We start from the raw sequence: 26,157 nt of genomic DNA on the forward strand, positions 1-26,157 counted from the left end.
GTGTTTTCATAAGACTACTTTGAACATGAATTTTGCTATTGGAAAAGAATATGCTATCATTTTTTTTTTTTTTGCCAGTCCTGGGCTTGAGCTCAGGGCCTGAGCACTGTCCTTGGACTTTCTCAAGGTTAGAGCTCTACCACTTGAGCCTCAGCACCACTTCCAGCTTTTTTCTATGTATGTGGTACTGAGGAGTCGAACCCAGGTCTTCGTGCATGCTAGGCAAGCACTCTACCACTAGGCCAAACTCCCAGCCCCAGAATATACTATCATTTATAAGGAACCATAGCCAGCTTTTTCTTTACTTTTTACTTCTGTTCATTCAGATATAGGAAAGAATCATAAGCATGATTAGAATTCATGTTTATATGAACCGAAGTTCTTTGTTTCAAGTGATGAGTGATCAGAATATTACAACTACTCTTACAGTTTGTGTTTATGTAATATATAGTATATTGATACAGAAATTTTATACATGGAATCCTATAATTTGCATTAATATGTTAATTCATATTCATATCCATAAAGCATTATTTAAAGTAATATATAAATGTTTATATATAAAGTATATATAAATGTTTATAAATTGATTAATTTATAAACATTTTAATAACTTAAAAATGTATATAGAGGGCCAGGACTGTAGCCTAGTGGTAGATGTTTGCCTAGCATACACAGAAAAAGCCAAAAATGATGCTGTGGCTCATGTGGTAGAGCCTTGAGCAAAAGTGCTCCAAGGACAGTGCCTAGACCCTGAGTTCAAGCTCCAGAACTGGTTTTAAAAATGTATATAGATGTTATTCTAATTTAAAAATGTTATTTTGTAACTGATGTGCATGGAGATGTATGTGGATTACTGCAGAGTAACCAAGAAATGGAAAAATGTAAAAGAGAAGACTGCAGTTGAGCTATGGTGGCTCATACCTGTAATCCTAGGTACTCAGAAGGCTGAGATCTGAGAGTCACCATTTGAAGCCAGCCTGAGCAAGAAAGTTCAAGAGATTTATCTCTAATTAATCACACACACACTTTCACACGTGCTGAAAGTGAAGCTATGGCTCCTTTAGCACAAGAAGCTCAATGATACTGCCCATGCTCTGAGTTCCTGAGGACCATCATTAAAAAAGAAAAGAAAAAGTCAAATGAGACAATAATGATTTTTCACATATAAAGTGAGCAATTCCTTTGCTGACTGTGGGGATTGAATTCAGGGTCTGGACTTTGTCCCTGCATCTGTCTAGCCACAGTGATACTTCCAGCTTTTTGTTTGGTATGGAGGAATTGAACCCATGGTGTTATGCATGCTAGGCAAGCATTTTACCACTAAGCCACATTCCCAGCCCCAATAGTTTTTTTTTTCAATCTAATACTGATTGAATATACATGTTTCCTCTAAACACTTGAAACATACCTCAGACCAATTGCTATTAGTTTTTTTTTTTTTGAATATGGTTTTTTGACCCTTGGCTAACCTTGAATTATAGTCTTCCTACTTCCAACTCCCAGGTAGCTTTGACCAGTTACCAACATGCCAGGCTTGTGTTTGAGATAGGAGTCTTTAAACTTTAGACTGATCTAGACTCAGCCCACCATCTTCCTGCCTCTCTCAAGTAGCTAGGATTATAGGTCTGTAGCAATACATCTAGCCTAATTTTAAAGAAAACCATCATAATATGAGAACTTGTCTTATGGTAGCCTGGCCATGTTCTAGTTAATTTTTATTCTGTTTTGCTTTTTGAGAGGGTTCCTTGATAAGTAGCCCAGGTTGTGCTCAAACTTGTTATATATTGAATACTGGTTTTGAACTTGATCCTCCTACCTCTTCTTCCTGAGTGTTAGGATTAAGGCACATGCCACAACACAGGCTCTAATAAAGCTTTATTTAAATCATGAAAAACAATTTTTACTGAAATTTTTCAAAAAAAGCTTCTTCCATGTTGAATTTCAATTCCTAAAATATTAAGCTGTATAATTTTTATGTTTCCATAGATTTTACCATCATATTCACCTCCCTAAATAGGGACTCTATAGTATAGATAGATGCCCTCTCCAGTTAATCAGAAAAACTGTAGATAAGCTATCCTTTTTTCTAAATCCATTACTCTCTTCCTATATTAGTGACTCAAGATTTTCATCCAGGGAGTTTTTTCATCTCTGTCCTGAATCGTCAGTTTCTTCCTCTGTATTGAATCCTTTCTAATCACATATAAGCTTGTTACTTGTCTTTGCCATTTCTCTTTCATGATAGTTCCTTAAAAAGAAGTTTATGCATTCTTATTGTCTTACCTTAAATATTTCTACTATCTTCCACACAAAATGCGCTTGCTAACATTACTTGGTGTTTTGCATGTTTCTAAATCCAAAGGTTTATTTTTAATACTCACCTTATTTTACCTGCTAGTATCTTTTTTTTTTTTTTTTTTTTTGTGGATCATAGGGCTTGAACTCAGGCTAAGTGCTGTCCCTAAACTCTTCAGCTCAAGGCTATTGCCCTACCCTTGAGCAAGCCCTACTTCCCATTTTCTAGTGGTTAATTGGAGATAAGAGTCTCAGGTCCTTTTGTACCCGGGCTAAATTTGAACCTCTATCCTCAGATCTCAGCCTCCTAAGTAGCTAGATTTATAGGTGTGAGCCACCACGCCTGCCCAGCTTCTGCTAGTATCTTTTTACATGAATTTTCTCTCTGTGCTCTATTCTGTTTATTTCTAGAACTCTACATTTTTTGCCTTTCCTCTTAGTTTATTAATTATACCTTTCTATTTTCCTTTATCCTGTTTATTTGATCTCTTAATCTGGAAATGCCACAGATTTTTGTACTTACTTCTTTTATGTAAGTTTAATGGTTTATTAAATACCATTATAATGTCAAACTAATTACTCCCTAAATTCTTTTCTCTGTACAGTTCTCTCAAGAATTCCAAGACTTAGCAGCTTTTCTAAATTCTTTTTGTCCAAATCACATTATTTGTTAAAAATGTAGCTATGTTAATAATTTTTTTTCTTTCTATGCTGATGATGGAACCCAGGGCCTTGACATGGCAAGAGTCACTCATTACCATCGCTAAAACTACCATCTTGGTCTCAGCTGCTAGTGTGCTAGTGTCTCCTCCCGAATTAATGTAATAAGCCTTACGCTCATTACATTCTCTGCTTTTAGTATACTCACTTTTTTACAACACAGTAACCAGAATGCTGTTTTAAAAATGAAACACAGGGACCAGGAGCATGGCCTAGTGGTAAAGTACTGGCCTACCATGCACGAAACCCTGGGTTCAATAACTTGGTACCACATACACAGAAAAAGCCAGAAGTGCTACTGTGGCTCAAGTGATAGAGTGTTAGCCTTGAGAAAGCCCAAGGACAGTGCCCAGGCCCTGAGTTCAAGCCCAGTACTGGCAAAAAATAAAACAAAAAAGCAAACTAAAAACACAAGATAGGTGCTAGTGGCTCAACATTTATAAGCTACTCAAGAAGCTGTAATCTGATGATCATGGTTGAAAGCCAGCTCGACAGGAAATACTGCCCAGGTCCTAAGTTCAAGGCTCAGGACAGGCATCCAAAAAAAAAAAAAAAAAGATAAAAAGACACACAAAGAAATTTAGTTTCCACCAATCCTGGGCCTTGAACTCAAGGCCTGAGCACTGTCCTTGGGCTTTCTCAAGGTTTGAGCTACTACTTAAGCCATCACACCAGTTTTTTCTATGTATGCGGTACTGAAGAATGGAACATAAATATTTGTTCATGCTAGGCAAGCACTCTACCACTAGACCAAACTCCTGCCCCCTAACTTATTATTTCTATCAGCAATTTCCTCCATTTCTTTTAAGACTACTTAGAAGGCCACCATCCCAAAGAGCATCTTATTTCATTTTGTAATCAGTAGCTCTTTCTCTTTGCCTGAGAACATTTAATCTTGTTTTCTAAAATTTTACTATCTTTATATTCATCTTGTTAATTTTTTTCTGGATGTGTGTGTGTTTGTGTGTGCACAAGTGTGTGCATGTGCATGCACGTGCCACTCTTGGGGCTTGATCTCAGGACCTGGGCACTGTCCCTGAGCTTCTTTTGCTCTCTTAGACTTTCTTTCTCTGGCTGGCTTTGAGCTGTGATTCTCAGATCTCAGTCTCCTGAGTAGCTAAGGTTATAGACATAAGCCATTGGTACCCAGCCTGAATTTGTTATTTCTAATGTTTTGTTATTATTGTTTTAGTACTTATCAATTTAAAAATTATACCTACTTCATAATGGTGTGGATGTTTGTTTAGAAATGTAGTTTAAAGTACCTATAATGGTGTTAATAGCAATTTAAAGAATTATCATTACTAAGCATTGATTATCCATGGCAAGAATAAACAACTTCTTTAAAGAACTTAAATCATGCTTTTACTAACTTTTTTGTTATTGTTGTTGGTCCTGGGGCTTGAACTTGGGGCCTGGGCACTGTTCCTGAGCTCTTTTTGCTCAAGGCTAGCTGTCTACCACTTTGAGCCACAGCGCCACTTCCAGTTTTCTGGTGGTTAATTGGAGATGAGAGTCTCATGGACTGAGGGTCTGGGCACTGTCCCTGAGCTCATTTTGCTCAAGGCTAGAGCTCTACTACCTTTGAGTCACAGTTCTACTTCTGGTTTTTGGTTTTTTTTTTTTGATGATTTATTGGGGATGAGAGTCTCATGAACTTTCCTGCCCAGGCCAGCTTAAAACCATTATTCTCAGATCTCAGCCTCCTAAGTAGCTAGGATTATAGGCATGAGATGCTAGCAACTGTCTTGTAAAACTTCTCAAGGGATACAGGCAGTCTTTTAGGTTTAGGAATTAGAAGTAAAGCCCTAGGTCCCTTCATGAGGAATCACAGTAACTATTTTTGGAAGAAGAAATGATTCACAGCTAGTTATACGCATTCATAACATATTAAAGAAACTTTAAATTCATGAAAGTAATGAAGATATAGGGGTTTTTTTTGTTTTTTTTGTTTTTTTGCCAGTCCTGGGCTTGAGCTCAGGGCCTGAGCACTGTCCTTGGACTTTCTCAAGGCTAGAGCTCTACCACTTGAGCCTCAGCACCACTTCTGGCTTTTTTCTATGTATGTGGTACCGAGGAATCGAACCCGGGTCTTCATGCATGCTAGGCAAGCACTTTAACCACTAGGCCAAACGCCCGGCCCTGAGGATATAATTTTAATACACAGCCCTTGCATAATGTTTTCCTTATTTTTTATGTATGTAAATTTATATATAGCACTCCATTGTAATTAATTACAAGTCCAATAAAAAGAAACACAACTCCAAATACACTATTCTTATTAGATAGGAGGCATAGAATTATCAGATATCACTGAATAGGTAAAATGAAATTTGTTTCCAACCAAGAATAGAATGTATTCCTTCTACTTATTTCCCTTTAAATCTGAGTTCAAGTCAGAAAAAGTTATCAGAACTGTTTAGCACTTGAAAGGGTGATGGTGTGGGAACTTTAGTTGTTGGTGCTTCAAGGTGATATTTTTGCAAATAGAGAAATTGTCTTTAAATGCTCTACTTAATGTTCTTGGTTATTTTTGTTATAAATTATGTTATATAGCGTAAGATGATTTGGGTAAGCTAATATTTCATAGGTACTTAAAATGTTGCTTTAACAGTACTAATTAAGAACGTGTGCATTAGAAAGTCTAGATTTCTTTAAGAGTAATTTATAGCATGCAACATGTAATATTTCTTTCCTTTCCAACTGCTTTCTATTGTATGCTTAGGGTTTAGATCGCTCCAATTCCTGGGTTAACACTGGTGGTCCAAAAGCTGCCCCATGGGGATCCAACCCCAGTCCAAGTGCAGAATCAACACAGGTGGTGTTTATATTAGAGGTTTCTTTGTTGGCTGCTGATGTTTCCCTTTAGAACATTACTTTTTAGTACATACTATGATTTCAGTGGCTTGCTTTTTTTAATCATTAAAAAGTATATATTTTTGTTTATTTAGCACATGTTCCAACTACTATGCATGAATAAGACCAGTTCACCAGTAATGCTCTCCTTTCCTGTTTCTTCTCTCCTTAAACACCTTACCAGTATTTCAATGCCTGCTGCTTATGCTTTTGTAACAGTTTCTGCTTTAGGACTTGCACATCTTTTAGTAGTTTTATGTGGAATAAAAGCAACATTTTTCCTTTAACATTTAATTATTAAATCATTTTAATTTATCTTTTGGTCTCTTTTTGTTTTCTTCATAATCACTGAATAGAAAGATTGGTAGTAAGTTGAATCTAAATACAAATTGTGTGTAAAATCAAATGCCAGAAGCAAAATCCACTTTTATTTGTACTGTGTTGCAAAGTATGAAATTATAAAATGAGTTGGGTTTTGCTTATTGAAGACTAGTTGCTTAGTAACTCATATTGCATGATGATTTTAGTATGCTTCTCACCTGTGTATTGACTCTGAAGGAAAATTCTCTTGTTCTTAAAGAAAATTTTAATTGCCTGTTTAATATTATAATTTATTGATTTACATTTGATATACTACGTAGTATATAACAAACTTGTATGATAGTCTTTGATAATAGTGAAAAGTAAAAGAAATCATTCTAATCTTTTTTGTCTCTGTTGAATGCAGAATGTTTTCTTTTTGGTCAGATATCAGTTGAGAAGTATGTCTTTAAATTTGTATGTTTTTACTAGTTATGCACATGCATGTGGACATATAGATTAAAGTTTCATTCTTTGCAGCACTCTTAAATATTACAATCATTGAAATATTCATCTTCTTAAAGACTAAAAATATACAGAAGCCATTTTATTCCTAATTCATGGGTGTTTTATAAAGCAATTTAAAATAGTATAAATGAGATGAGCAATAAAATAGATGGTTGTTGAAACCACAGCACAACTGTTTTAAATTTTTACCTAGTCCTGGAGCTGCAAAGTCATCCTCAGCTATGTTAATGTTATCTCGTCATTTCATTCATCTTCACTCCATAGGCTATGGATCGAAGTTGTAATCGTATGTCTTCGCACACAGAGACGTCAAGTTTCTTACAAACATTAACGGGACGCTTACCAACTAAAAAGGTAGATTCATGTGAAGACAATTCATAGAGGGGGAAAATAATTCCAACAATTAAACAGATGTAAGGCTTTTTTACATAGCCAATAGGCAATATTAAAATATAATATTTTCAAACATGCGAGCAAGCACTTCTTGTTTGGTGCTTTTTAGATATACCTCTCCTATATAAGACTTTTTTCACGAGTATAGTGTTTGTATTTATGGGGCTGACTGTAGAATTTATTGAATCAGATTTGATCATCCAATTTTAATGTCGACTCTTAATTATATTTCTGTAACTACTTCTTGTTTTGTGTTTTAAATCTCCAGGGAAAGGAAGATGAGTTAGAAAATTTATCACCCTTAGTAAGATATGTTGGTTTGCTTCCCTTATGCACAGTTTTGTTAGTCCTTTTTTCATATAAATATGCACTACTTTGCAAATGCTTTGTAAACATATCCATTATAAGGCAGGAATTTACTGCTGTTTCTTAAAAAGATTTTAAATATTGGAAATTTAAAAATTAATGGCTTACAAAAACGTTTACATTTGTAAAGGTGTTTCCTAAATTGTACCACCATTAATGAATGTATTTGTGTCTGTTAAAATATGTATTTAAAGTACAAACAAGATCTTATTTGTACTTGTGAGTTTTGGGTCTAGTTTCTAAGTTCGTAGGTATAATTTAGGAAACTACTTCTACCTGTACTTCTAAAATTACATTTTACCTCTAGATAATATGTAATTTTTTCAGCTATTCAACATGCCAGTGTCTTACATGCATAAGTCGTTTCGTTAATGGGTGTCTTCACTGCATCATTGAATAGCTCACATGCCTTACTTTGCTTATTTTCATTTTATCTTCATGTGTACTTTGCATTATTATTGCTTGGTTTGTGTTATCAGCAGAGTTGACTTGTAGTAACTTTGAATTTATTTCTGGATAGCTATTTCATGAGGAGCTGGCTTTGCAGTGGGTTGTTTGCAGTGGCAGTGTTCGAGAATCAGCTTTGCAACAAGCGTGGTTCTTCTTTGAATTAATGGTAAGCAAACTAAACACATCCTTTAATTTTTTTTACTTGATAAACTATTTTATGCAGTCTGGAGTTTGGCCTAGTGGCAAAGTGTATGCCTTGCATGTTTGATTCCTTGGTACTACATACATAGAAAAAGCTGGAAGTGGTGCTGTGGCTCAAGTGGCAGAGCACGAGCCTTGAGAAAGCTTAAGGACAGTGCCTAGGCCCTGAGTTCAAGCCCCAGGACTGGCAAAACAAAAAATAAAAAAAAAAAAACCACTATTTTATGTTAGTCATTTTTATGTTTTCTGTTGCTTATTTTATGTTGTTGTTGTTGTTGTTGTTGTTGTTTTTTTTTTGCCAGTTCTGGGACTTGAACTCAAGACTTGGGCTTATTTTGCTCAAGGCTACCTTGCTACCATTTGAGCCTCAGTGTCATTTCTGGCACTGGTAGCGTGCTAGCCCTGTGCAAAAGAGGAGTTCAGCTCCAGGACTGGCCAAAAAAAAGTTCAAGGTATGACAGAATAAAGACACACCTTCTTAGCCAGAAGCCTAGAATTTAGCCTTAACTATCCCCCCGTAAAAATATATATTTTTATATACATATATATATATATATGAGTTCTAAGGCAGAAGTATCAAGTATAAGACTGTCTCAAATCAAAAAAGAAAATGAGAATTGATCCTTTATATCTTCATTCAGGTAAAGAGCATGGTGCACCATTTATACTTCAATGATAAACTTGATGCTCCAAGGAAAAGTCGTTTTCCAGAACGCTTCATGGATGACATTGCTGCTCTAGTGAGCACAATTGCCAATGATGTAGTCTCACGATTTCAGAAGGTATTGGTAACTCTTTTTTCCTACTTCTCTTTCAAGCTAAGATTAAACTATCATACTTTTGATTTTTGCTTTATATTGTCTCCTAGGACACAGAAATGGTTGAGAGACTCAATACAAGCCTTGCATTCTTTCTTAATGATTTGTTGTCTGTTATGGACAGAGGATTTGTCTTTAGCCTTATAAAGTCCTGCTATAAACAGGTAATATATAATTAGTAACTGTAATCAAGTAATTTAAATACCAGGTTAACATTTTTCAGGGCTAGAGCTTTTAAGAACACAAGGTGGTGTGTTGTTCTTAGTAAAACAAAAAAGTTCATTCCATTTGTTTTATCTGGACACAGGACTGTGGCAAGCTGATACCAATATAACCAGATTTTCTTGAGGTATAGTATCCAACTTATGACTCCCATTCTGGAGCAGAAAACCATGTTAGTAATGTGCAAATGTAGCACCTAACTAAATGAACAGCTAACTGAACTTCTTGTATCTTGGGTGGTTTAATTGCCCTTTGTTGAATATTTCTCCTAATGTAACACAGACATTGTGGTTTGAAATAATGGTCAGATGTTTACTGAAGTCCAACATGTTCATTCATTTTCTTGCCTTTACTAAAGTAGAAACATTCTGTATCATTTCCACAAATAGCTAATTTTGTTTATTTTTTATTCAGTGATAAATAAGCTAGCCTGACTGTTGGAAAACAGTAGTTACTGGCTCTACTAGGCTACTTGGGTAGTAAATAGTAAAATTATTTCAGAATTGCCTTTTAAAGAGCTTTAAGTGTGTGTGTGTGTGTGTGTGTGTGTGTGTGTGTGTGTGTGTGTGTGTGTATTTATATATTCCCTTCTAGAATTATTGAGTAGCTTGAATCCTGAGGATGGTGTGAGATTGGGCAGGGTACTTTAGGAATCACTTCTTAAAGACTTCTCAGCTGGTCTACAAATTTCATTTTTGAAAACTACTGGTCAACAATTCTATTTGGCAGGGCTAGGAATGTGGTTAAGTGGTAAAGTATTTGCCTCACATTCATGAATCACTGGTTCAATTCTTCAGTACCACATTAACAGAAAAGGCTGGAAGTAGCACTTTGGCTCAAGTAGTAGAGTGCTAGCCTTGAGCAAAAGAAGCTCAGGGACAGTGCCCAGGGCTTGAGTTCAAGCCCCAGGAGTGGGAAAGGAGGTGGGGGGAGGGAGAAAGAGAGCGCTATTTGACATTGTAATATTTAGGAATTTGAAATCCTGTTCTATCGGATGCCTTTGTTGTTTGTCTTAATAAGTTAACTATTCATAGAGTCATATATAAGTACTTTTTCTATATTTTTCTATGCAAATTTATAGCCTATTGTTACCAAAACATGTCCTGTCTTATTTTTAGAAGTATTAATTTCCCATACTTGCCAAACAGAGGTTTACATTATGAATGCTGTAGATCTTAAATCAGTTTATAGTATATCTCCTCAGTCATATGATATAACTGGAAAAATGGACAATTATAAACACAGGCAAATACAATATGCTATAAAGAGGATGGAGAATTTCTTTTAAGAAGTGATAGGAAAATTTTTGGTGATATGCTTTTCCATCTTATTTTTAAGAAGTAAAAATGCTGATGCCATATTGTAAATTTGAAAATGCATCTTTAGGTTAGTCAGAAAATCTTGTAGTTTCAAATTTTATTTTTCTAGCAAAGGGATACTATTATTTAAACTTTAAATCCCCAAACTACCCACTGAATACTAATCTTTAAGTATTTATCTGACATTCTGATATTAGAGAAATGGTATTTTCAATTGGGTTCTCTTGTTTATGCAATACTTGCAAAGGTGTCTGCAAAGCTTTATTCACTACCAAATCCAAGTGTTCTGGTGTCCTTGAGGTTGGATTTTCTGCGAATAATCTGCAGCCATGAGCACTATGTTACACTGAATTTACCCTGCAGTTTGCTAACTCCACCTGCGTCTCCATCACCTTCTGTTTCTTCTGCAACATCTCAGGTACATAAAGTATATGAACATGTGAATTTTAAAGTCCACATTTGTGAATAATAAAAATGATTTTAAAGAATGAATGGAAAAGTGGTAGCTCACTCAGACTTAGCTCAAGCTTATTGACAAATAGTTACAAGTTCAACTCTAAGTTCTTTATAGGTATTAGTTCATTTAGCCACTAGAACAACTCTAAATTCAATCATTATCCATATTGTACAATCAAAAGAACAGAAACAAAGATTACTGAGTAGCAAAGCTAAATTCTGACCCAATGCCTTTTTTAAAACTTAAATTTTTAGCTACTATGTTTTACTCCTTTAATAGAGTAAATGTTTGTGTGAGTGAAATCATCCAAATACAATCCCTTATTTAGATAGTTCCACAATTTGAGTTTATTTTACTTTTAATAATGCTCATAAGATGGATGTTATGGCTTACTCCTGTAATCCTCTTAGTTGGCTGAAAGCTGAGGATCTCAGTTCAAAGCCAGCCCAGGCACTAAAGACCCTGAGACTCTTATCTCCAGTTAACCACTAGAAAACCGGAAGTGGGCTGTGGCTCTAGGGGTAGGGTGTAGCCTTGAGCTGAAGAGCTCAGAGACAGCATCCAAGCCCAGAGTTAAAGCCCCATGACCAACAACAACAACAACAAAAAAATTTTAAATAATGCTCACATTTCATTTGTTTTAATGCTTTGACTATAGAATTCTTTGTTGCATAGCTGTTATAATGCTGTTCTAACTTATTTTCCAACAGAGTTCTGGATTTTCCACAAATGTACAAGACCAGAAGATTGCAAATATGTTTGAATTGTCCTTGCCTTTCCGCCAGCAGCATTACTTAGCAGGCCTTGTGTTAACAGAGCTGGCTGTCATTTTAGATCCTGATGCTGAAGGGTGAGTAGATCAGTTTTTACCATGTGATTTTGGACAGTGGGTTAGAAGTATCCCATTATACTTTTTTTTTTTTTTTTTTTTTTTTTTTGCCATTCCTAAGGCTTGAACTCAGGGCTTGAGCACTGTCTTTGGACTTTCTCAAGGCTCGCATTCTACAACTTGAGTCACAGTACTACTTCCAACTTTTTCTGTGTATGTGGTACTGAGGAATTGAACCCAGGGCTTCATGTATGCTGCAAGCACTCTACCATTAAGCCACGCCCCTGGCCCTTCAGTTACACTTCTTTTTTTTTTTTTTTTTTTTTGGTGGTCTTGGGACTTGAACTCTGGGCCAGGGCGTTGTCCCTGAGCTCTTCAGATCGAGGCTACCACTCTACTCCTTGAGCCATAGTGCCACTTCCAGTTTTCTGGTGATTAATTGGAGATAAGAGTCTCATGGACATTTTAGTGCCAGGCTGGCTTTGAACCATGATCCTCAGATCTCAGCCTCATGAGTAGCTAGGATTACAGGAGTGAGCCACCGAGCCTGGCCAGTTACACTTCTTAAGAATCAAAATAATACTATTTCCCACTCTTTCTGCTTCTTTATTTGCAGAGTCCAGTATTTGTTATTTATTTTATCAATAAATAAGAATATAAGAATAACATTTGTTGGGCATGGTGGCTCACGCCTGTAATCCTACCTACTCAGGAGGCTGAGATCTGAGGATTGTTACTCAAAGCAGCCTAGGTACTAAAGTCCATGAGACTCTTATCTCCAGTTAACCACTAGAAAACCAGAAATGGTAATGTGGCTCAAGGGGTAAGATGGTAGCCTTGAGCTGAAGAGCTCAAGGACAATGCCCAGGCCCAGAGTTCAAGTCTCACCACCAACCAAAAAAAAAAAAAGAATAACTTTCATATTTTATCATCTCTATATTTGAGATATTTTGAAACTTTTGAGGTATAGTGTCTTCATTAATATCATTCTTTTCCTTCTTGATACAAAAAATAGGCTGTTATAATTATAAAATTAGTCCAAAATAGACTCAATATCATTGAACTATAGGAGGTACTAAAAAGGGTCTAGTTTTTAATTTCAATCTTACATGGAAAATTTATCTTTTGTCATCCTATTATGTAACATTTTATTTAAAAAAGATGGTTCTTCAACAAATATTCCTGAGCCAGATACTAGTGGCCTACGCCTATAATCCTAGCTGTATGAGGCTGAGATCTGAGGATCATGTTTTAAAGCCAGCCTGGACAAGGAAGTCCATGAGACTCTGATCTGCAATGATCCAGCAAAAAAGCTGGAAGTGAAGCTGTGACTCAAGTGGTTGAGTTCAAGCCTTGAGCAAAACAAGCTTTAAAGACAATACCCAGACTCTGATTTAAAGCCCTAGAATTGACTCCAATAAATAAATAAACTGTAGGGAGCCTACCTGGCACAGTGCTGTGCCCATCTAGTCATGGTATTTTTGGGAGACTGAAATAGAAGGATTATGGATTTGGGAAAAGGAAGAAAAAATTTAGAGAAGGAAGTCATTGTTGAAGAAAGTCTGAGTTCTATGGCCATATGAAGAAATTAATTTGAGAGAAGGTACAAAAGGAAAAGATACTTCAGTAGATATGAAGCTGGACATATGATAAAAGATCTTCCATGGCAAATTCAAATTGGCCATTCTTGAGGTGAGAGGTAGCAGTCAAGATCTTCCCTTGAAATTGATGGGTGAGGCTTATGGGAAGACAATGAGGTATGAAACTGCTATTGAAACTGTTACTGGATGCTGTGTTAAGGGCTAGTTCAAGTTGAAGTGAATTTCTAGCTTGACTTATTTGCATAGTTAAAATGCCTTCAGTCTAAGAAGAGATATAAGAATATGTGAGATGGGGGTGGTGGAGTGGGAGAAAATGAAGGAGCAGGTAACACTGTTCAAAAAGAAATGTACTCATTACCTTACTTATATAACTGTAACATCACCTTTACAATACAATTAAAAAGAAAAAAAAGATTATGTGAGGTAAAAGTAAGTCTTGCTGGACTATTAGTCTAATCTCTTGAAACCAAGGGAAATGGGGAGTAGAAAAACCACAAGAAACTAAATGAGTTATGTAAATAAGGAAGTTCATTTAGAGATAGTTATCAAAGGGAACCCAACCCAGTAGAGTACATAGTCCTGTAGATCTGAGGATCACAGAAATCAGGAAAGTCAGTGAGACTCTTACCTCTGGTAATACTCAGAAAAGGCCAAAAGTGGTGCTGTGGCTGTGGTGGTAGGGTGCTAGCCAGCCTTGAGAACAAAGAGGCTCAGAGACAGCGCCCAGACCCTGACTTCTAGTCTTAGGACTGGCAAAAATATAAATAAATTAAATAAATAAATAATCCAGTGTGTTACAATAAAATCTAAAATGCCTGAAATTTACCTGGTTTTTTTGGCGGGGGGGAGAAAGGGGGTACTATTCCTGGGGCTTGAACTCAGGACCTGGGTGTTGTCCCTGAGCTTTTTCACTCAAGACTGCACTCTACTCTTGAGCCACAGCTCTGTTTCTGGCCTTTTTTGCCCTTGGTGGTTAATTAGACAGAAGAATCTCATAGGCTTTCCTGCCTGGGCTGGCTTTGAACCATGGTCCTCACATCTCAACCTCTGAGTAGCTAGGATTGCAGGCATAAGCCTTTGGTGCCAGCACTAAAATTTTATTTTAAAATCATTACTATAATTTCTATTAAGTTCTTTAAATGCAAAGGCACAATTAAGAAGTTCTTGTCAAAATGTTGATTTTGTATCTTTGTACTTTATAAATTTTGTACTTTAATGTATTTTACTTACTTTTCAATTATTAGTGTTTTACAGAAATACATTTAAATATAAATTCCAAAGTTAAGAAATTAAGCTAAATTGATTGATGAGCACAATGTACTGTTTGTTTTAAAGATATTAATCACTGTGACCTTACTACTTCATGTCTTTTTTTTTTAAATAGACTGTTTGGATTGCATAAGAAAGTCATCAATATGGTACACAATTTACTGTCCAGTCATGACTCTGACCCACGGTACTCTGACCCTCAGATAAAGGCTCGGGTGGCCATGCTGTATCTTCCTCTGATTGGTATTATCATGGAAACTGTACCTCAGCTATATGATTTTACAGGTACTTTGTATGGTTAAGAGAAGTCTTAAAACTTGATTTCTTAAAAAAGAAAAGTTGGAAAATATCTCCACAATAAAGAACTTTAGAAAATAAGTATATGGAAATTATACTAATTAAATATTTAGCCATATTGATTAAAACTTTTGACTACAGGAGAAAATTCAGGACAAAACTTTTCTATGTATTAGAGTTTTTGTTTTGTTTTGCTTTGTTTTGTGCCCATCCTGGGGCTTGAACTCAGAGCCTACGTGCTGTCCCTGACCTTTTGTGCTCAAAAGCTTGTGCTCTATTGCTTGAGGCACAGCTCCACTTTCCAGTTTTCCCTGTCCATGCTGACCTTAAACCCTGGTCCTCAGAGGTCAGCCTCCTGTGTAGCTAAGATTACCTGCTTGAGCCACTAGCACCAAGCAGATGTAGTATTTTTGTTGTTTTGTTTTGTTGGAATTATTGAGATTTAAAATTAGGGTTTTGTAATTGTTAGGTAGGTGCTTTTTTTTCCCCATTCCTGGGGCTTGAACTCAGTGTCTGGCCACTGTCTAGCTTCTTTTACTCAAGACTGATGTTCTACCACTTAGCCACAGTGCCACTTCTGGCTTTTTTTGTTTATGTGGTACTAGGGAATAGAATCCAGGACTTCATGCATGCTAGGCAAACACTCTACTACAAAGCCACATTCCCAGCCCCCAGGCTATAACTGGGATGATAGGCATGAACCACCACACCCAGCTTTTGGTGATTAAAATGAGACTTTATGAAGTTGTTCTCTATGATCATCTCCCTAGGATTATAGGCATAAACCACCCTGAAAAACCTTAGGAACAGCACCCAGGCCCTGAGTTCAAGCCCCAGGACCAAGCACACATAGACAAACCTATTTTTTTTTTTACAAACTTTTATTTCCTCTTGCTTTTTTTTTTTTTTTTTTTGCCAGTCCTGAGGCTTGAACTTAGGGCCTGAGCACTGTCCTTGGGCTTTCTCGGTGCTCCACCACTTGAGCCATAGCACCACTTCCAGTTTTTTTCTATGTATATGGTACTAAGGAATCAAACCTGGGTCTTCTTGCATAGTAGGCAAGCAAGCACTCTACCATTAGGCCAAACTCCAGGCCCTCCACTTGCTTTTAATAGCTAAAGTCTACGTAAGTGTCATATTTAGACTCTATTTTTGTTCAGATACATGCAATTTAAAGTAACAGTTTACTTTACAAAAATATTTCCAGCTTAATAAAGTTAAAAAAAACCATTTCTAGAGTGCTGACATGTATTAGGAGCTTTAACAGTCCTGGTAATTCAAAAATGACCAACTTTTTGCCTTTAAGGGATGAAGGTTTTCCTCTCAGTATTTTGGCCACTAAAACAAAATTCCTCACTTAAAAGCAGAAATGTTGGCCGGGAATTTGGCCTAGTGGTTAAAGTGCTTGCCTAGCATGCGTGAAGACCTGGGTTCGATTCCTCAGTACCCCATACATAGAAAAAAGCCGGAAGTGGTGCTGAGGCTCAAGTGGTAGAGCTCTAGCCTTGAGAAAGTCCAAGGACAGTGCTCAGGCCCTGAGCTCAAGCCCAGGACTGGCAAAAAAAAAAAAAAAAAGAGGGGAAAAGAAAAACAAAGCAGAAATGTTTATATTATTAACTGTTAGGTTAAAGTTCTCCCCAAACTACAAATTACTACTGTACAAATCAGTTAATGTTTAAAATACTTAAAGTAGCTAATGACAGAAAACCCTTGTGCAACATAGGTTTGAACTCTGTGCATCTAATATAAGGCCTTTTGGCAGAGGAGGCATGAAATTTACAAGCATTTGAAAAACAAACCATATAACTTGGAAATGCCAAAATAATTAAAACAAAGTCAGATATGTCATGAATATATAAATACTACATAGGTAATTAATGTGACTTAGTGGTAAAATGCTTGCCTGGTATGCATGAAGCCCTGGGTTCCATCCCCTACTACCATATAAACACAAAAAGTAATACTGTGGCTCAAGTGGGACAGGGTTAGCCTTGAGCAAAGCAGTTCAGATATAGTGCCCAGGCCCTGTACCTGACTAGGGGAAGCCCTAGGACTAGAGAAAGAAAGAAAAAAAAAAAACGTAATAAGTGAATACCAAATGTATTATAAATAGTTAAAAGTTATTTTGATATTCAGAAGTATAGATTAGTACAGCTTTGAGAAGTATAAACAATATAAAAATGTATTTAAGAGTAGTATGGCCAGGCATGATGGTTCACGCCTGTAATCCTGGCTACTTAGGAGGCTGAGATCTGAGGATCGAGGTTCAATGCTAGCCCAGGCTTTAAAGTCTGTGAGACTCTTATCTCCCATTAACCATCAGAAAAATGGAAGTAGGTCTGTGGCTCAAGGATAGGGCGGTAGGACAGTACCCAGGCCCAGCGTTCAAGCCCCATGACTGGGGGTGGGGAAAGAGTACTATGTACTGTACTCTAATAATTTTGTAGCCACCTCCTGTTGCTATTCTGGTTTAAATTTTCCTTAAACTGCTCTGTGACCCTAAACATCTCCACGTGAGCAGTTCATCTGGCCAGTAAATTGTGTATCACAATAAAAAATTAACTGTTATTGTTTCTTAGTTATTTTTCATTATATTTAATACAGAAAACTTCCAAAATATGTATTCAGCAACTTTATGATGATGTTAAAGCTTAATCAACAAGGTATAGGTAGTTTTTGGAGAATCAAAAGTTACACATAGGGTTTTGTTGTGTTCTTGTTATTTGCTGGTTCTGTGGCTTGGGGATTAGGCACTGTCCCTGATCTTTTTTGCTCAAGACTAGTGCTCTGTCACTTGAGTCACAGCTCCACTTCTTTTGGGTGGATAATTGGAGATGAGAGTCTGACAGACTTTCCTACCTGATCCTCTTGAGTAGCTAACATTACAGGTGTAAGCTACCAGCACCTGACTTTACGATTGGTTTTATGACTAGAAGTTCATATTTCTAGTTTCTACATTGTTCACACTATTAGATATTTATAGGGTTTTCTTCTGAAGAATAATGGGGAAAGAGAAAAAGACTTGTGTGCTTTATTAACTGTTGGTTGAGCTAAATGATTGTGTTTGGTTTTCTGTCAGAAAGTCACAATCAGAGAGGAAGACCAATTTATCTGGCTCCTGATGATTATGAAAGTGAGAATGGAAGTATGATAAGCCAGACTGTTGCCATGGCAATTGCAGGAACATCAGTCCCTCAGCTAACAAGACCTGGCAGTTTCCTGCTCACATCAACGGTAAATCATTCCTCTTGCAGAAATGAAAGGCATGCACTAAAATAACTGAGTCTATGGTTTACTCTTAATTTTTTTTTAAATTATTGTATTTTATTGTCAGGATAATGTATAGAGATGTTACAGTTACCTTTGTCAGGTAATGGGTACATTACTTCCTGAACCTTGATACTCCTTTTCATGTTTTTGTCCCCCTACTGTTAAATTTTATTTAAACTATTATGCCATGGCTGATGAGATAAAGCCCTATGTTATGGCATTTAGAATTTTGAAAATTTCTATCCTGGCTTTTTTTTATGTGTGCCAGTACTCGGTCTTGAACTTAGGGCCTGGACACTGTCCCAGAGCATCTTTGCTAAAGGCCAGTGTTCTACCACTTGAGTCACAGCATCACTCCCAGCTTTTGATAGTTAATTGGAGATAAAAGTCTCTTGGACTTCCCTGCACTGGGCTGGCTTCAAAATTGTGCTCCTCTGATCTCAATCTCCTGAGTATCTAGGATTATAGGCCTGAACCACTGTTACCTGGCTCCACACTGGCTTTTTAGTGATCTTTGTCTAGCCTCGATCTTGTAGTCTTTTTGCCTCAATCATTTAAATTGCTGACATTATAGAAAGCTCTATTTTGTATTCTAAATGTCCTGCCATTGACTTATGTCTGCTGCCAAGAAAATATTAAACTTTAGGCATTAATTGTAAGGTGTTAGATGTGTGTGTGTGCATGTGCACTCTCGTGCAAGTGATCCTAAGGCTTGAACTCAGGGCTTGCTATCCCTGACTGTTTTTGCTCAAGGCTAGTACTCCTATCACTTGAGCCACAGCTCATTTTCTGGCTTTTTCTGGTGGTTAATTGGAGATGAGTCTCATAGACTTTCCTGACTGGGCTGGCTTTGAACCTCCATCTTCAATTCTCAACATCCTCAATTGCTAGGATTACAGATAAGAGCCACAGGTACCCAGCTTTTTGTTTTTATTTGTTTTTTGGTGACAGTTCTGGAGCTTGAATTAAACACCAGGATGCTGTTCATGAGCTTTTTTACTCAAGGCTAGCACTCTATTACTTGAGCCATAGCTCTGCCTCTGGCTTTTTAGTGGCTAATTGGAGATAAGAGTCTCCCAACTTTCCTGTCCATGCTGACTTCAAACCACAATTCTCAGATCTCAGCCTCCTGATTAGGTAGGATTACAGGAATGAGCTACCAGTGTCGGCATAAATGGTTCTCTTAATAATCTAATTTTTGAATAATTGATTTTGTTTTTCTTTCACGTATCAATTTATTTTCTGAGTTTTGAGACAGGAGTCTCTCAGTGTAGCCCAAATTGGCCCTGAACTCGTTCCCAAGGGTCAGACTGGCTTTAAAACTTGTGATTCTCCTGCCAGACTCAAACCTATAATCCTATCTACTCAGGAGGCTGAGATCAGAGGATTGGAGGTTCAGAGCCAGCCCAGGCATCAGTGAGACTCGTATCTTCAATGACTCACTAGAAAACCAGAAGTGGGGCTGTGGCTCAAGAAGTAGGGCAAGTAGCCTTGAGCTGAAGAGCTCAGGGACAGTGCTCAGGCCCAGAGTTCAAGCCCCCAAAACAAAAAAAGAACAAAAAAACTTGTGATCTTTCTGCCTTAGATTTCATGTGCTGGAATCACAAGCATGAACAACTATTCCTAGTTGGCTACTTTTAGGGGAAAAAATACCCAGTTTATATTGTGTATTGGCAACCAATAAATAAGAATTAATAATTGATTAGTAGGTCTTATTCTATTGCTCTTTTCAGAGTGGCAGGCAGCATACAACATTTTCAGCAGAATCAAGTCGGAGTCTTTTGATCTGTCTACTTTGGGTTCTCAAGAATGCAGATGAAACAGTTCTACAAAAGTGGTTTACAGATCTCTCAGTCCTACAACTAAATCGTCTGTTAGACCTGCTTTATCTTTGTGTGTCTTGCTTTGAGTACAAAGTAAGTAGCCATTGTAATAAGGAAATATAATGTGGAAAAGGAAGAAGTAAATTTTCTTAATTCCTGTTTCTTTGTGTTTTTTTTTAATGTGTAAATTTTAGGGAAAAAAAGTATTTGAAAGAATGAATAGTTTGACCTTTAAGAAATCAAAAGACATGAGAGCAAAACTTGAAGAAGCTATTCTTGGAAGCATAGGTGCTAGGCAAGAAATGGTGCGCCGAAGCCGAGGACAGCTCGGTATGTACACAATATCTTCTCCTGGTGAGGATTCTTTTCATTTTCTTGAATTATATATTATAGTCATCATTGTTACAAATTTTGAGTGGCAGTTCTATTTTTAATCATTTTTTTGAGTTAACTTCAGTAATTATTTCTCTGTAGCATACAAGGTAGAGTTCTGATTTTAAAGGTCGAAAATGCTCCCCACTTTGCTTTGGGTAGTTTTATTTAACAACTTGTACCCTGTATTATTATATGTGTATATTGCAATAATGAGGTTTGAACTCTGGGCCTTATACTTCCTAGGAAAGTGTTCTCACACTTGATCTACATCTGAAGCTCCCCACTCTTGTTTGTTTGTTTGTTTTATGGTACTGGGCCTTGAACTCAGAGCTTACACTCTCACTCACCTTATTTTCTTGTCTGTTAAGAGGTTTGAATTCAGTGCTTAGGTACTGTCCCTGAACTCTTTTGTCCAAGGTTAACACTCTACCATTTTGAGTCACAGCACCACTTCTGGTTTTCTGGTGACTAATTGGAGATTAATCTCATGGACTTTCCTACCCAGGCTGGCTTTGAACTGAGGACGATCTCAGTTTCCTGAGTAGCAAGGATTGTAGGCGTGAGCCACCAATGGCCCAGGGACTTTTTTTTTTAATTAAAGAATTTATTAACATTGATTTTTACATCATATTTCAAATGACATGTTTAACAAACAAGTGTTCAAGAAGGGAATTTCTATATACAATCACTGGCACTTAGTTTTTGTTTTTTTTTTTTAGGCTAAGGGTTTGTATATCATAGATACATACTAATTTATGAAATAAAACATTATACCAGGGACTTTTTTTTAAATCACTGTTGGTATTGTACCACTTAAAGTATGCCCGATTACAGCTTTTAGCTGATTATTTGGAAATAAGGATCTTGAGGATTTGTCTACCTAGGATGGTTTTAATCTAGGACTCTTATCTCCTGAATAGGTAGGATGATAGGTGTGATCCTCGGGCACCCAGCTCCCCTCTTTTTAAACAGGTTTCAGAATTTTCTTTCTAATAAATTTAGTCTGATACTAAAACTGAGCATGGGATACAGAGATTTACCTGCCCAGGCATATATGTGTCTTATTCCATTGTCAACACTGCATATAGAGTGGCACATTTATTATATTATTTATTATATAGACCTCCATCGACACATCAATGTGTCCATTCTATGTAGCATAGCTTTTTACTACAAAAAAATTTTCTTGGCCGGGAGTTTGGCCTAGTGGTAGAGTGCTTGCTTGCCTAGCATGCACGAAGACCCGGGTTCAATTCCTTGATACCACATACTTAGAAAAAGCCAGACGTGGTGCTGAGGCTCAAGTGGTAGACCTCTAGCCTTGAGAAAAATCCAAGGACAGTGCTCAGGCCCTGAGCTTTAAGCCCAGGACTGGCAAAAAAAAAAAAATTCTTTGTACAATAAATTAGTATATTCTTTATCAAAAATGTTGCTCATCAGACTCAAATATCAGGAAAAATAGCAGTAGTGTTTCAACTCTATTACTAATCCTAGATCTTGTACACTGGTTGAGCTTGTCCCTTAATCCTCCCACCTTCCTTTCCCTCATCTACTTGTGACTGTTCAAGAACTTAGATGATATGGTGCCAATGGTTTAAGCTCATATTACTAGCTTTTCAAGAGGCTGAAATCTGAGGATTGCAGTTCACAAACCAGCCTGGCCAAGAAAGTCTGTGAGACTCTTACCTCGAATTAACTAACAAATAGCCAGAAGAGGAGTTTAAGTGATAGAATGCTAGAGTTGAATAGAAAAGCTCCAGTATAGCACCCAGGTCCTGAGTTTAAGACCAACGATCAACAAGAAAAAGAAAAAAAGAAAGATATGGAATTGGAAAGAGCATTTGCTTGGCAAGCGGAAGGCCCTGAATTTGGTCCTCAGCTCTACAAAAAAGAAAAAGAGAGAGACAGAAGCAGACAGACAGACAAAGGAGAGAAACAGAGAAAGAAAACTTAGAAGATACTTTAGCAACTGATCTTACTGCCTTTATATTTGTAAACATTGGAATTTCCAGAGTTGTATACAAATATTATATAACACATGCTAAGAGTACTATATATTTATTAACAAAAATGTGAGTGTTAATGTGAATTAGTATTTGCTCATTTTAGTTTTCTGACAGTTCATTAGCATAGTAGTTATTTATTTAAGTAGTTTTTTTTTTTTTTTTTTTTTGCCAGTCCTGAGCTTGAGCTCAGGGCCGAAGCACTGTCCTTGGACTTTCTCAAGGCTAGTGCTCTACCACTTGAGCCTCAGCACCACACTCTACCACTAGGCCAAACTCCCAGCCCCTTAAGTAGCTTTTTATGGGCTATATGAGTTCAGAATTTTATAATGAGTTAGAATTTGTCTATGAAAGGATTAATATAACACTATTTAACTGTAGTTATATATTATTTACAATGTAATTTTTTGTTTTCTTTCAACTTACTATGTAAACTGTGAGAGTAAATATTTTTACTTAGAATAGTCAATTATTTTTATAGCCTAAGAAATAATTGTCTTTTACATAAGAAATTAAAAGTCAGAAGTATGGAACTTTCCTAAGATCATAAACTAAGTAATAGAAAAACTCAGGGACAGTACCCAGGCCCTGGAATCAAGCCCCAGAACTAGCCCAATAAAAAGACCCATAACATTCCATCTGTCTTCAAACATGGACTAGACCACCTGAGAGAAATCCCGTCTTCCTCTTTCTTTGCCCCATATAGATCCAAGGAAGTAGTTATTGTCATAATTATTATTTTGTCAGTCCTGGGACTTGAGCTATAGGCCTGGGTGTTGTCCCTGAGCTCTTCAGCTCAAGGCTACAGCCCTACCCCTTGAGCTACAGCACCACTTCTGGTTTACTTCTGGTTTATTTTATTGGAAATAAGAATTTCGTGGACTTTAGTGCCTGGGCTGGCTTTGAACCATGACCCTCAGATCTCAGCCTTCTGAGTAGCTAGGATTACAGATGTGAGCCACCACACCCAGCTTATTATTGTTATTATTTTGTGGTAGAAGGGTTTTGACTACAAGACTTCATGCTTGCAATACAGGTTCTCTACTCCATGAGCCCCCTGTCTCCTATTTTGTTTGTTTTGCTAATACTGGGATTTGAACCCAGAACTTCATACTTGCTGGACTTGCTTGCTCAGCTGGCATACAATCACTAGAGCTATGCCTTCTGCCAAGCTTCTTGCTAGGTATTTTGGAGATGGAGTTTTGTGGACTTCTATGCCAGCGATGGCTTCCTGATGGCTTCCTAATAGTCTTTGCTTTTATCCTGGCTGGCCTGAAATGCAATCTTTTATTTGTGCTTCCTCTTGTAGCTGCAGTGATAGATGTACATCCACCCAGCTATTGATTAAGATGAGGTGTCTCAAGAGGTTTGAGATCCATACTCTTTTTTTTTTTAATTAAAGAATTTATTAACATTGATTTTTACATCATATGTTAAATGACAAGTTTAACAAACAAGTGTTCAAGAAGGGAATCTCTATTTATAATCACTGGGACTTAGTATTTAGAACTTAGTCAAAATTAGGCTAAGGGTTAATATGTCATAGAAACATATTAATTTATGAAATAAAACATTATGTATATAGAGTCATAGGTTTTTATGTCTATATAGTTACATTTATATTTCCATTACCATGTCCATAGCATTGGGTATGCAGTTATTGAGTCCTCGCTCTTGTAGTCTTTGGATTTAATAGCCACATATTAAGGATACCATGCGCCTTTTGTTCCTTAGGTCTTGATTTGTCTCACTCAACATGATTCGCTCTAGATTCGAGATCCATACTCTTGAACCATAATGTTCCCAGTCTTCACCTCTGAAATAACTAGGAATACAAGCATGAGTCTTTGACACCTAGCAGGAAGTAGTTACTTTCTGAATTCATTCTATTTTGTTTACTTGTTGAACAGAAGCTTATTGATCTTTGATGTGTGCCAGACACCTTACCAGCCTGGCCATAAAATGCTAGACAAAACAGATACTATTTCTCTCCCAAAGTAACTTGTGTTTTTGTGACCACAAAACAGCACAAGTGCTGTTAACAGGGGGGGAAGAAAAACTCATAGGAAAGGAATTTTTGGAGTAGGAAGAGGTTTTCGGATGAAGTGATGAATGATTAATCAGTGGAAATTAGTAGAACTATGAGGTAAAAGGAACACAGCCATTGCACATGTCCTAAATCAGGAGTATATGTCTTATCATGAGTCTTCATGCTCATAGGTAATTCAAAGAGAACATCATGACTAAAGATATAAGAGAGTGATAGAAAATATGATTATATCCTTTAGGCCCTTAGAAGAAAATCAGGAGTAAAACCTATGCATTTGGGGTGGGGCTGGGAGGGTGGGGTTGGTCATGGGACTTGAACTCTGGGCCTGGTTGTTGTTCTTGAGCTCTTCATCTCAAGGCTACTGCCCTACCCCTTGAGCCACAGCTCTGATTCTGGTTTTCTGGTGGTTAGTTGGAGATGAGTGTTGTGGGCTTTTTAATGCCCAGGCTATCTTTGAACCACGATCCTCAGATCTCAGCCTCCTGAGTACCTAGGATTACAGGCATGAGCGACCACGGCTGGCCTTCATATCCTCTGTACTCTAATACACATCTTTTTATTTATTTATTTTTTGGCCAGTCCTGGGCCTTGAACTCAGGTCCTGAGCACTGTCCTTGGGCTTCTTCAAGGCTCAAGGTCTACCATTTGAGCCACAGCACCGCTTCTGGCTTTTTGTTTTTTTCTATGTATGTGGTACTGAGGAATCAAATCCAGGTCTTTGTGCATGTTAGGCAAGCGCTCTACCACTAGGCCAAACTCCCGGCGCCAAATTTTTTAAAATAAGAAGTGCCATTGTTATGTTCTTCCAATTGTTCTGAGTGTTGAATGGTTGTATGAGATATCAATGACATGGAGTATTTCTTGTATATTTGCAAATATAAACATATATGACCTAACTGAAATAACATTTTTTAATTGGTTTGCAATTTACTTGACAGAGAGAAGTCCATCTGGAAGTGCTTTTGGAAGTCAAGAGAACCTGAGGTGGAGAAAGGATATGACCCACTGGCGTCAAAATACAGAGAAGCTTGACAAGTAAGATAACATTATATTTGATATTTCTTTTTTGTTGTTGTTGTTGTATGAGACTTGAACTCTGGGCCTGGGTGTTGTCCCTGAGCTCTTCAGCTCAAAGCTACCGTCCTACCCCTTGAGCCACAGTGCCACTTCCAATTTTCTGGTGATTAATTGGAGAAAAGAGTTTCATGGACTTTTTAGTGACCGGGCTGGCTTTGAACCAAGATCATCAGATTTCAGCTTCCTGATTAGCTAGAATTATAGGCGTGAGCCTAGCATTTTTTTTTAAATGCTAGTCCTGGGGCTTGAACTCAGGGATTAGGTACTGTCCCTTAGCTTCTTTGGTCCAAGACTATTGATCTACTACTAGAGCCACAGTACCACTTATGGCCATTTCTGAGTAGTTTATTGGAAATAAGAGTTCAGGGGCTTTCCTGCTCATACTGGCTTTGAACCACAATTTATAGATCTCACGCTCTTGAGTAGCTAGGATTATAGGCATAAGCCACCAACACCTGGCTTATATTTGATATTTCTAATGGTCTTTTCAGATTTCAAATATAAAATGAACATGGTTAAATTTTACTCTTTTTTTGGTCACTTGTGGGACTTGAACTGAGGGCCTGGGTGCTGTCCCTGAGGTCTCCAGCTCAAGGCTACCGCTCTACCACTTGAGCTACAGTGTCACTTCTGGT

General features: G+C 37.2%; 1 protein-coding gene across 13 annotated transcripts in view; it reads left to right on the forward strand.

Annotated features, from left to right (window-relative positions):
• The window catches only part of Dock7 (dedicator of cytokinesis 7), a 156,493-nt gene that overhangs the window by 91,355 nt on the left and 38,981 nt on the right, over positions 1–26,157 (forward strand). For 3 of the 13 annotated variants that reach the window (XM_090334719.1, XM_090334707.1, XM_090334708.1), the window contains exons 23-35: positions 5,744–5,836; positions 6,967–7,056; positions 7,364–7,399; positions 7,982–8,077; positions 8,754–8,894; positions 8,981–9,094; positions 10,719–10,889; positions 11,639–11,778; positions 14,743–14,912; positions 18,004–18,158; positions 19,928–20,110; positions 20,212–20,371; positions 25,384–25,480. In XM_090334719.1, the coding sequence (XP_090190845.1) occupies positions 5,744–5,836; positions 6,967–7,056; positions 7,364–7,399; positions 7,982–8,077; positions 8,754–8,894; positions 8,981–9,094; positions 10,719–10,889; positions 11,639–11,778; positions 14,743–14,912; positions 18,004–18,158; positions 19,928–20,110; positions 20,212–20,371; positions 25,384–25,480 (1,646 nt within the window). The remainder of the gene's footprint in view (positions 1–5,743; positions 5,837–6,966; positions 7,057–7,363; positions 7,400–7,981; positions 8,078–8,753; positions 8,895–8,980; positions 9,095–10,718; positions 10,890–11,638; positions 11,779–14,742; positions 14,913–18,003; positions 18,159–19,927; positions 20,111–20,211; positions 20,372–25,383; positions 25,481–26,157) is intronic. The other 10 variants (XM_090334709.1, XM_090334710.1, XM_090334712.1 and 7 more) reach the window with 6 other exon arrangements.

This window comes from Megascapheus bottae, chromosome 6 (genome assembly GCF_031878675.1).
Source record: "Megascapheus bottae isolate mThoBot1 chromosome 6, mThoBot2.hap1, whole genome shotgun sequence".
Taxonomy (NCBI): Eukaryota; Metazoa; Chordata; class Mammalia; order Rodentia; family Geomyidae; genus Megascapheus; species Megascapheus bottae.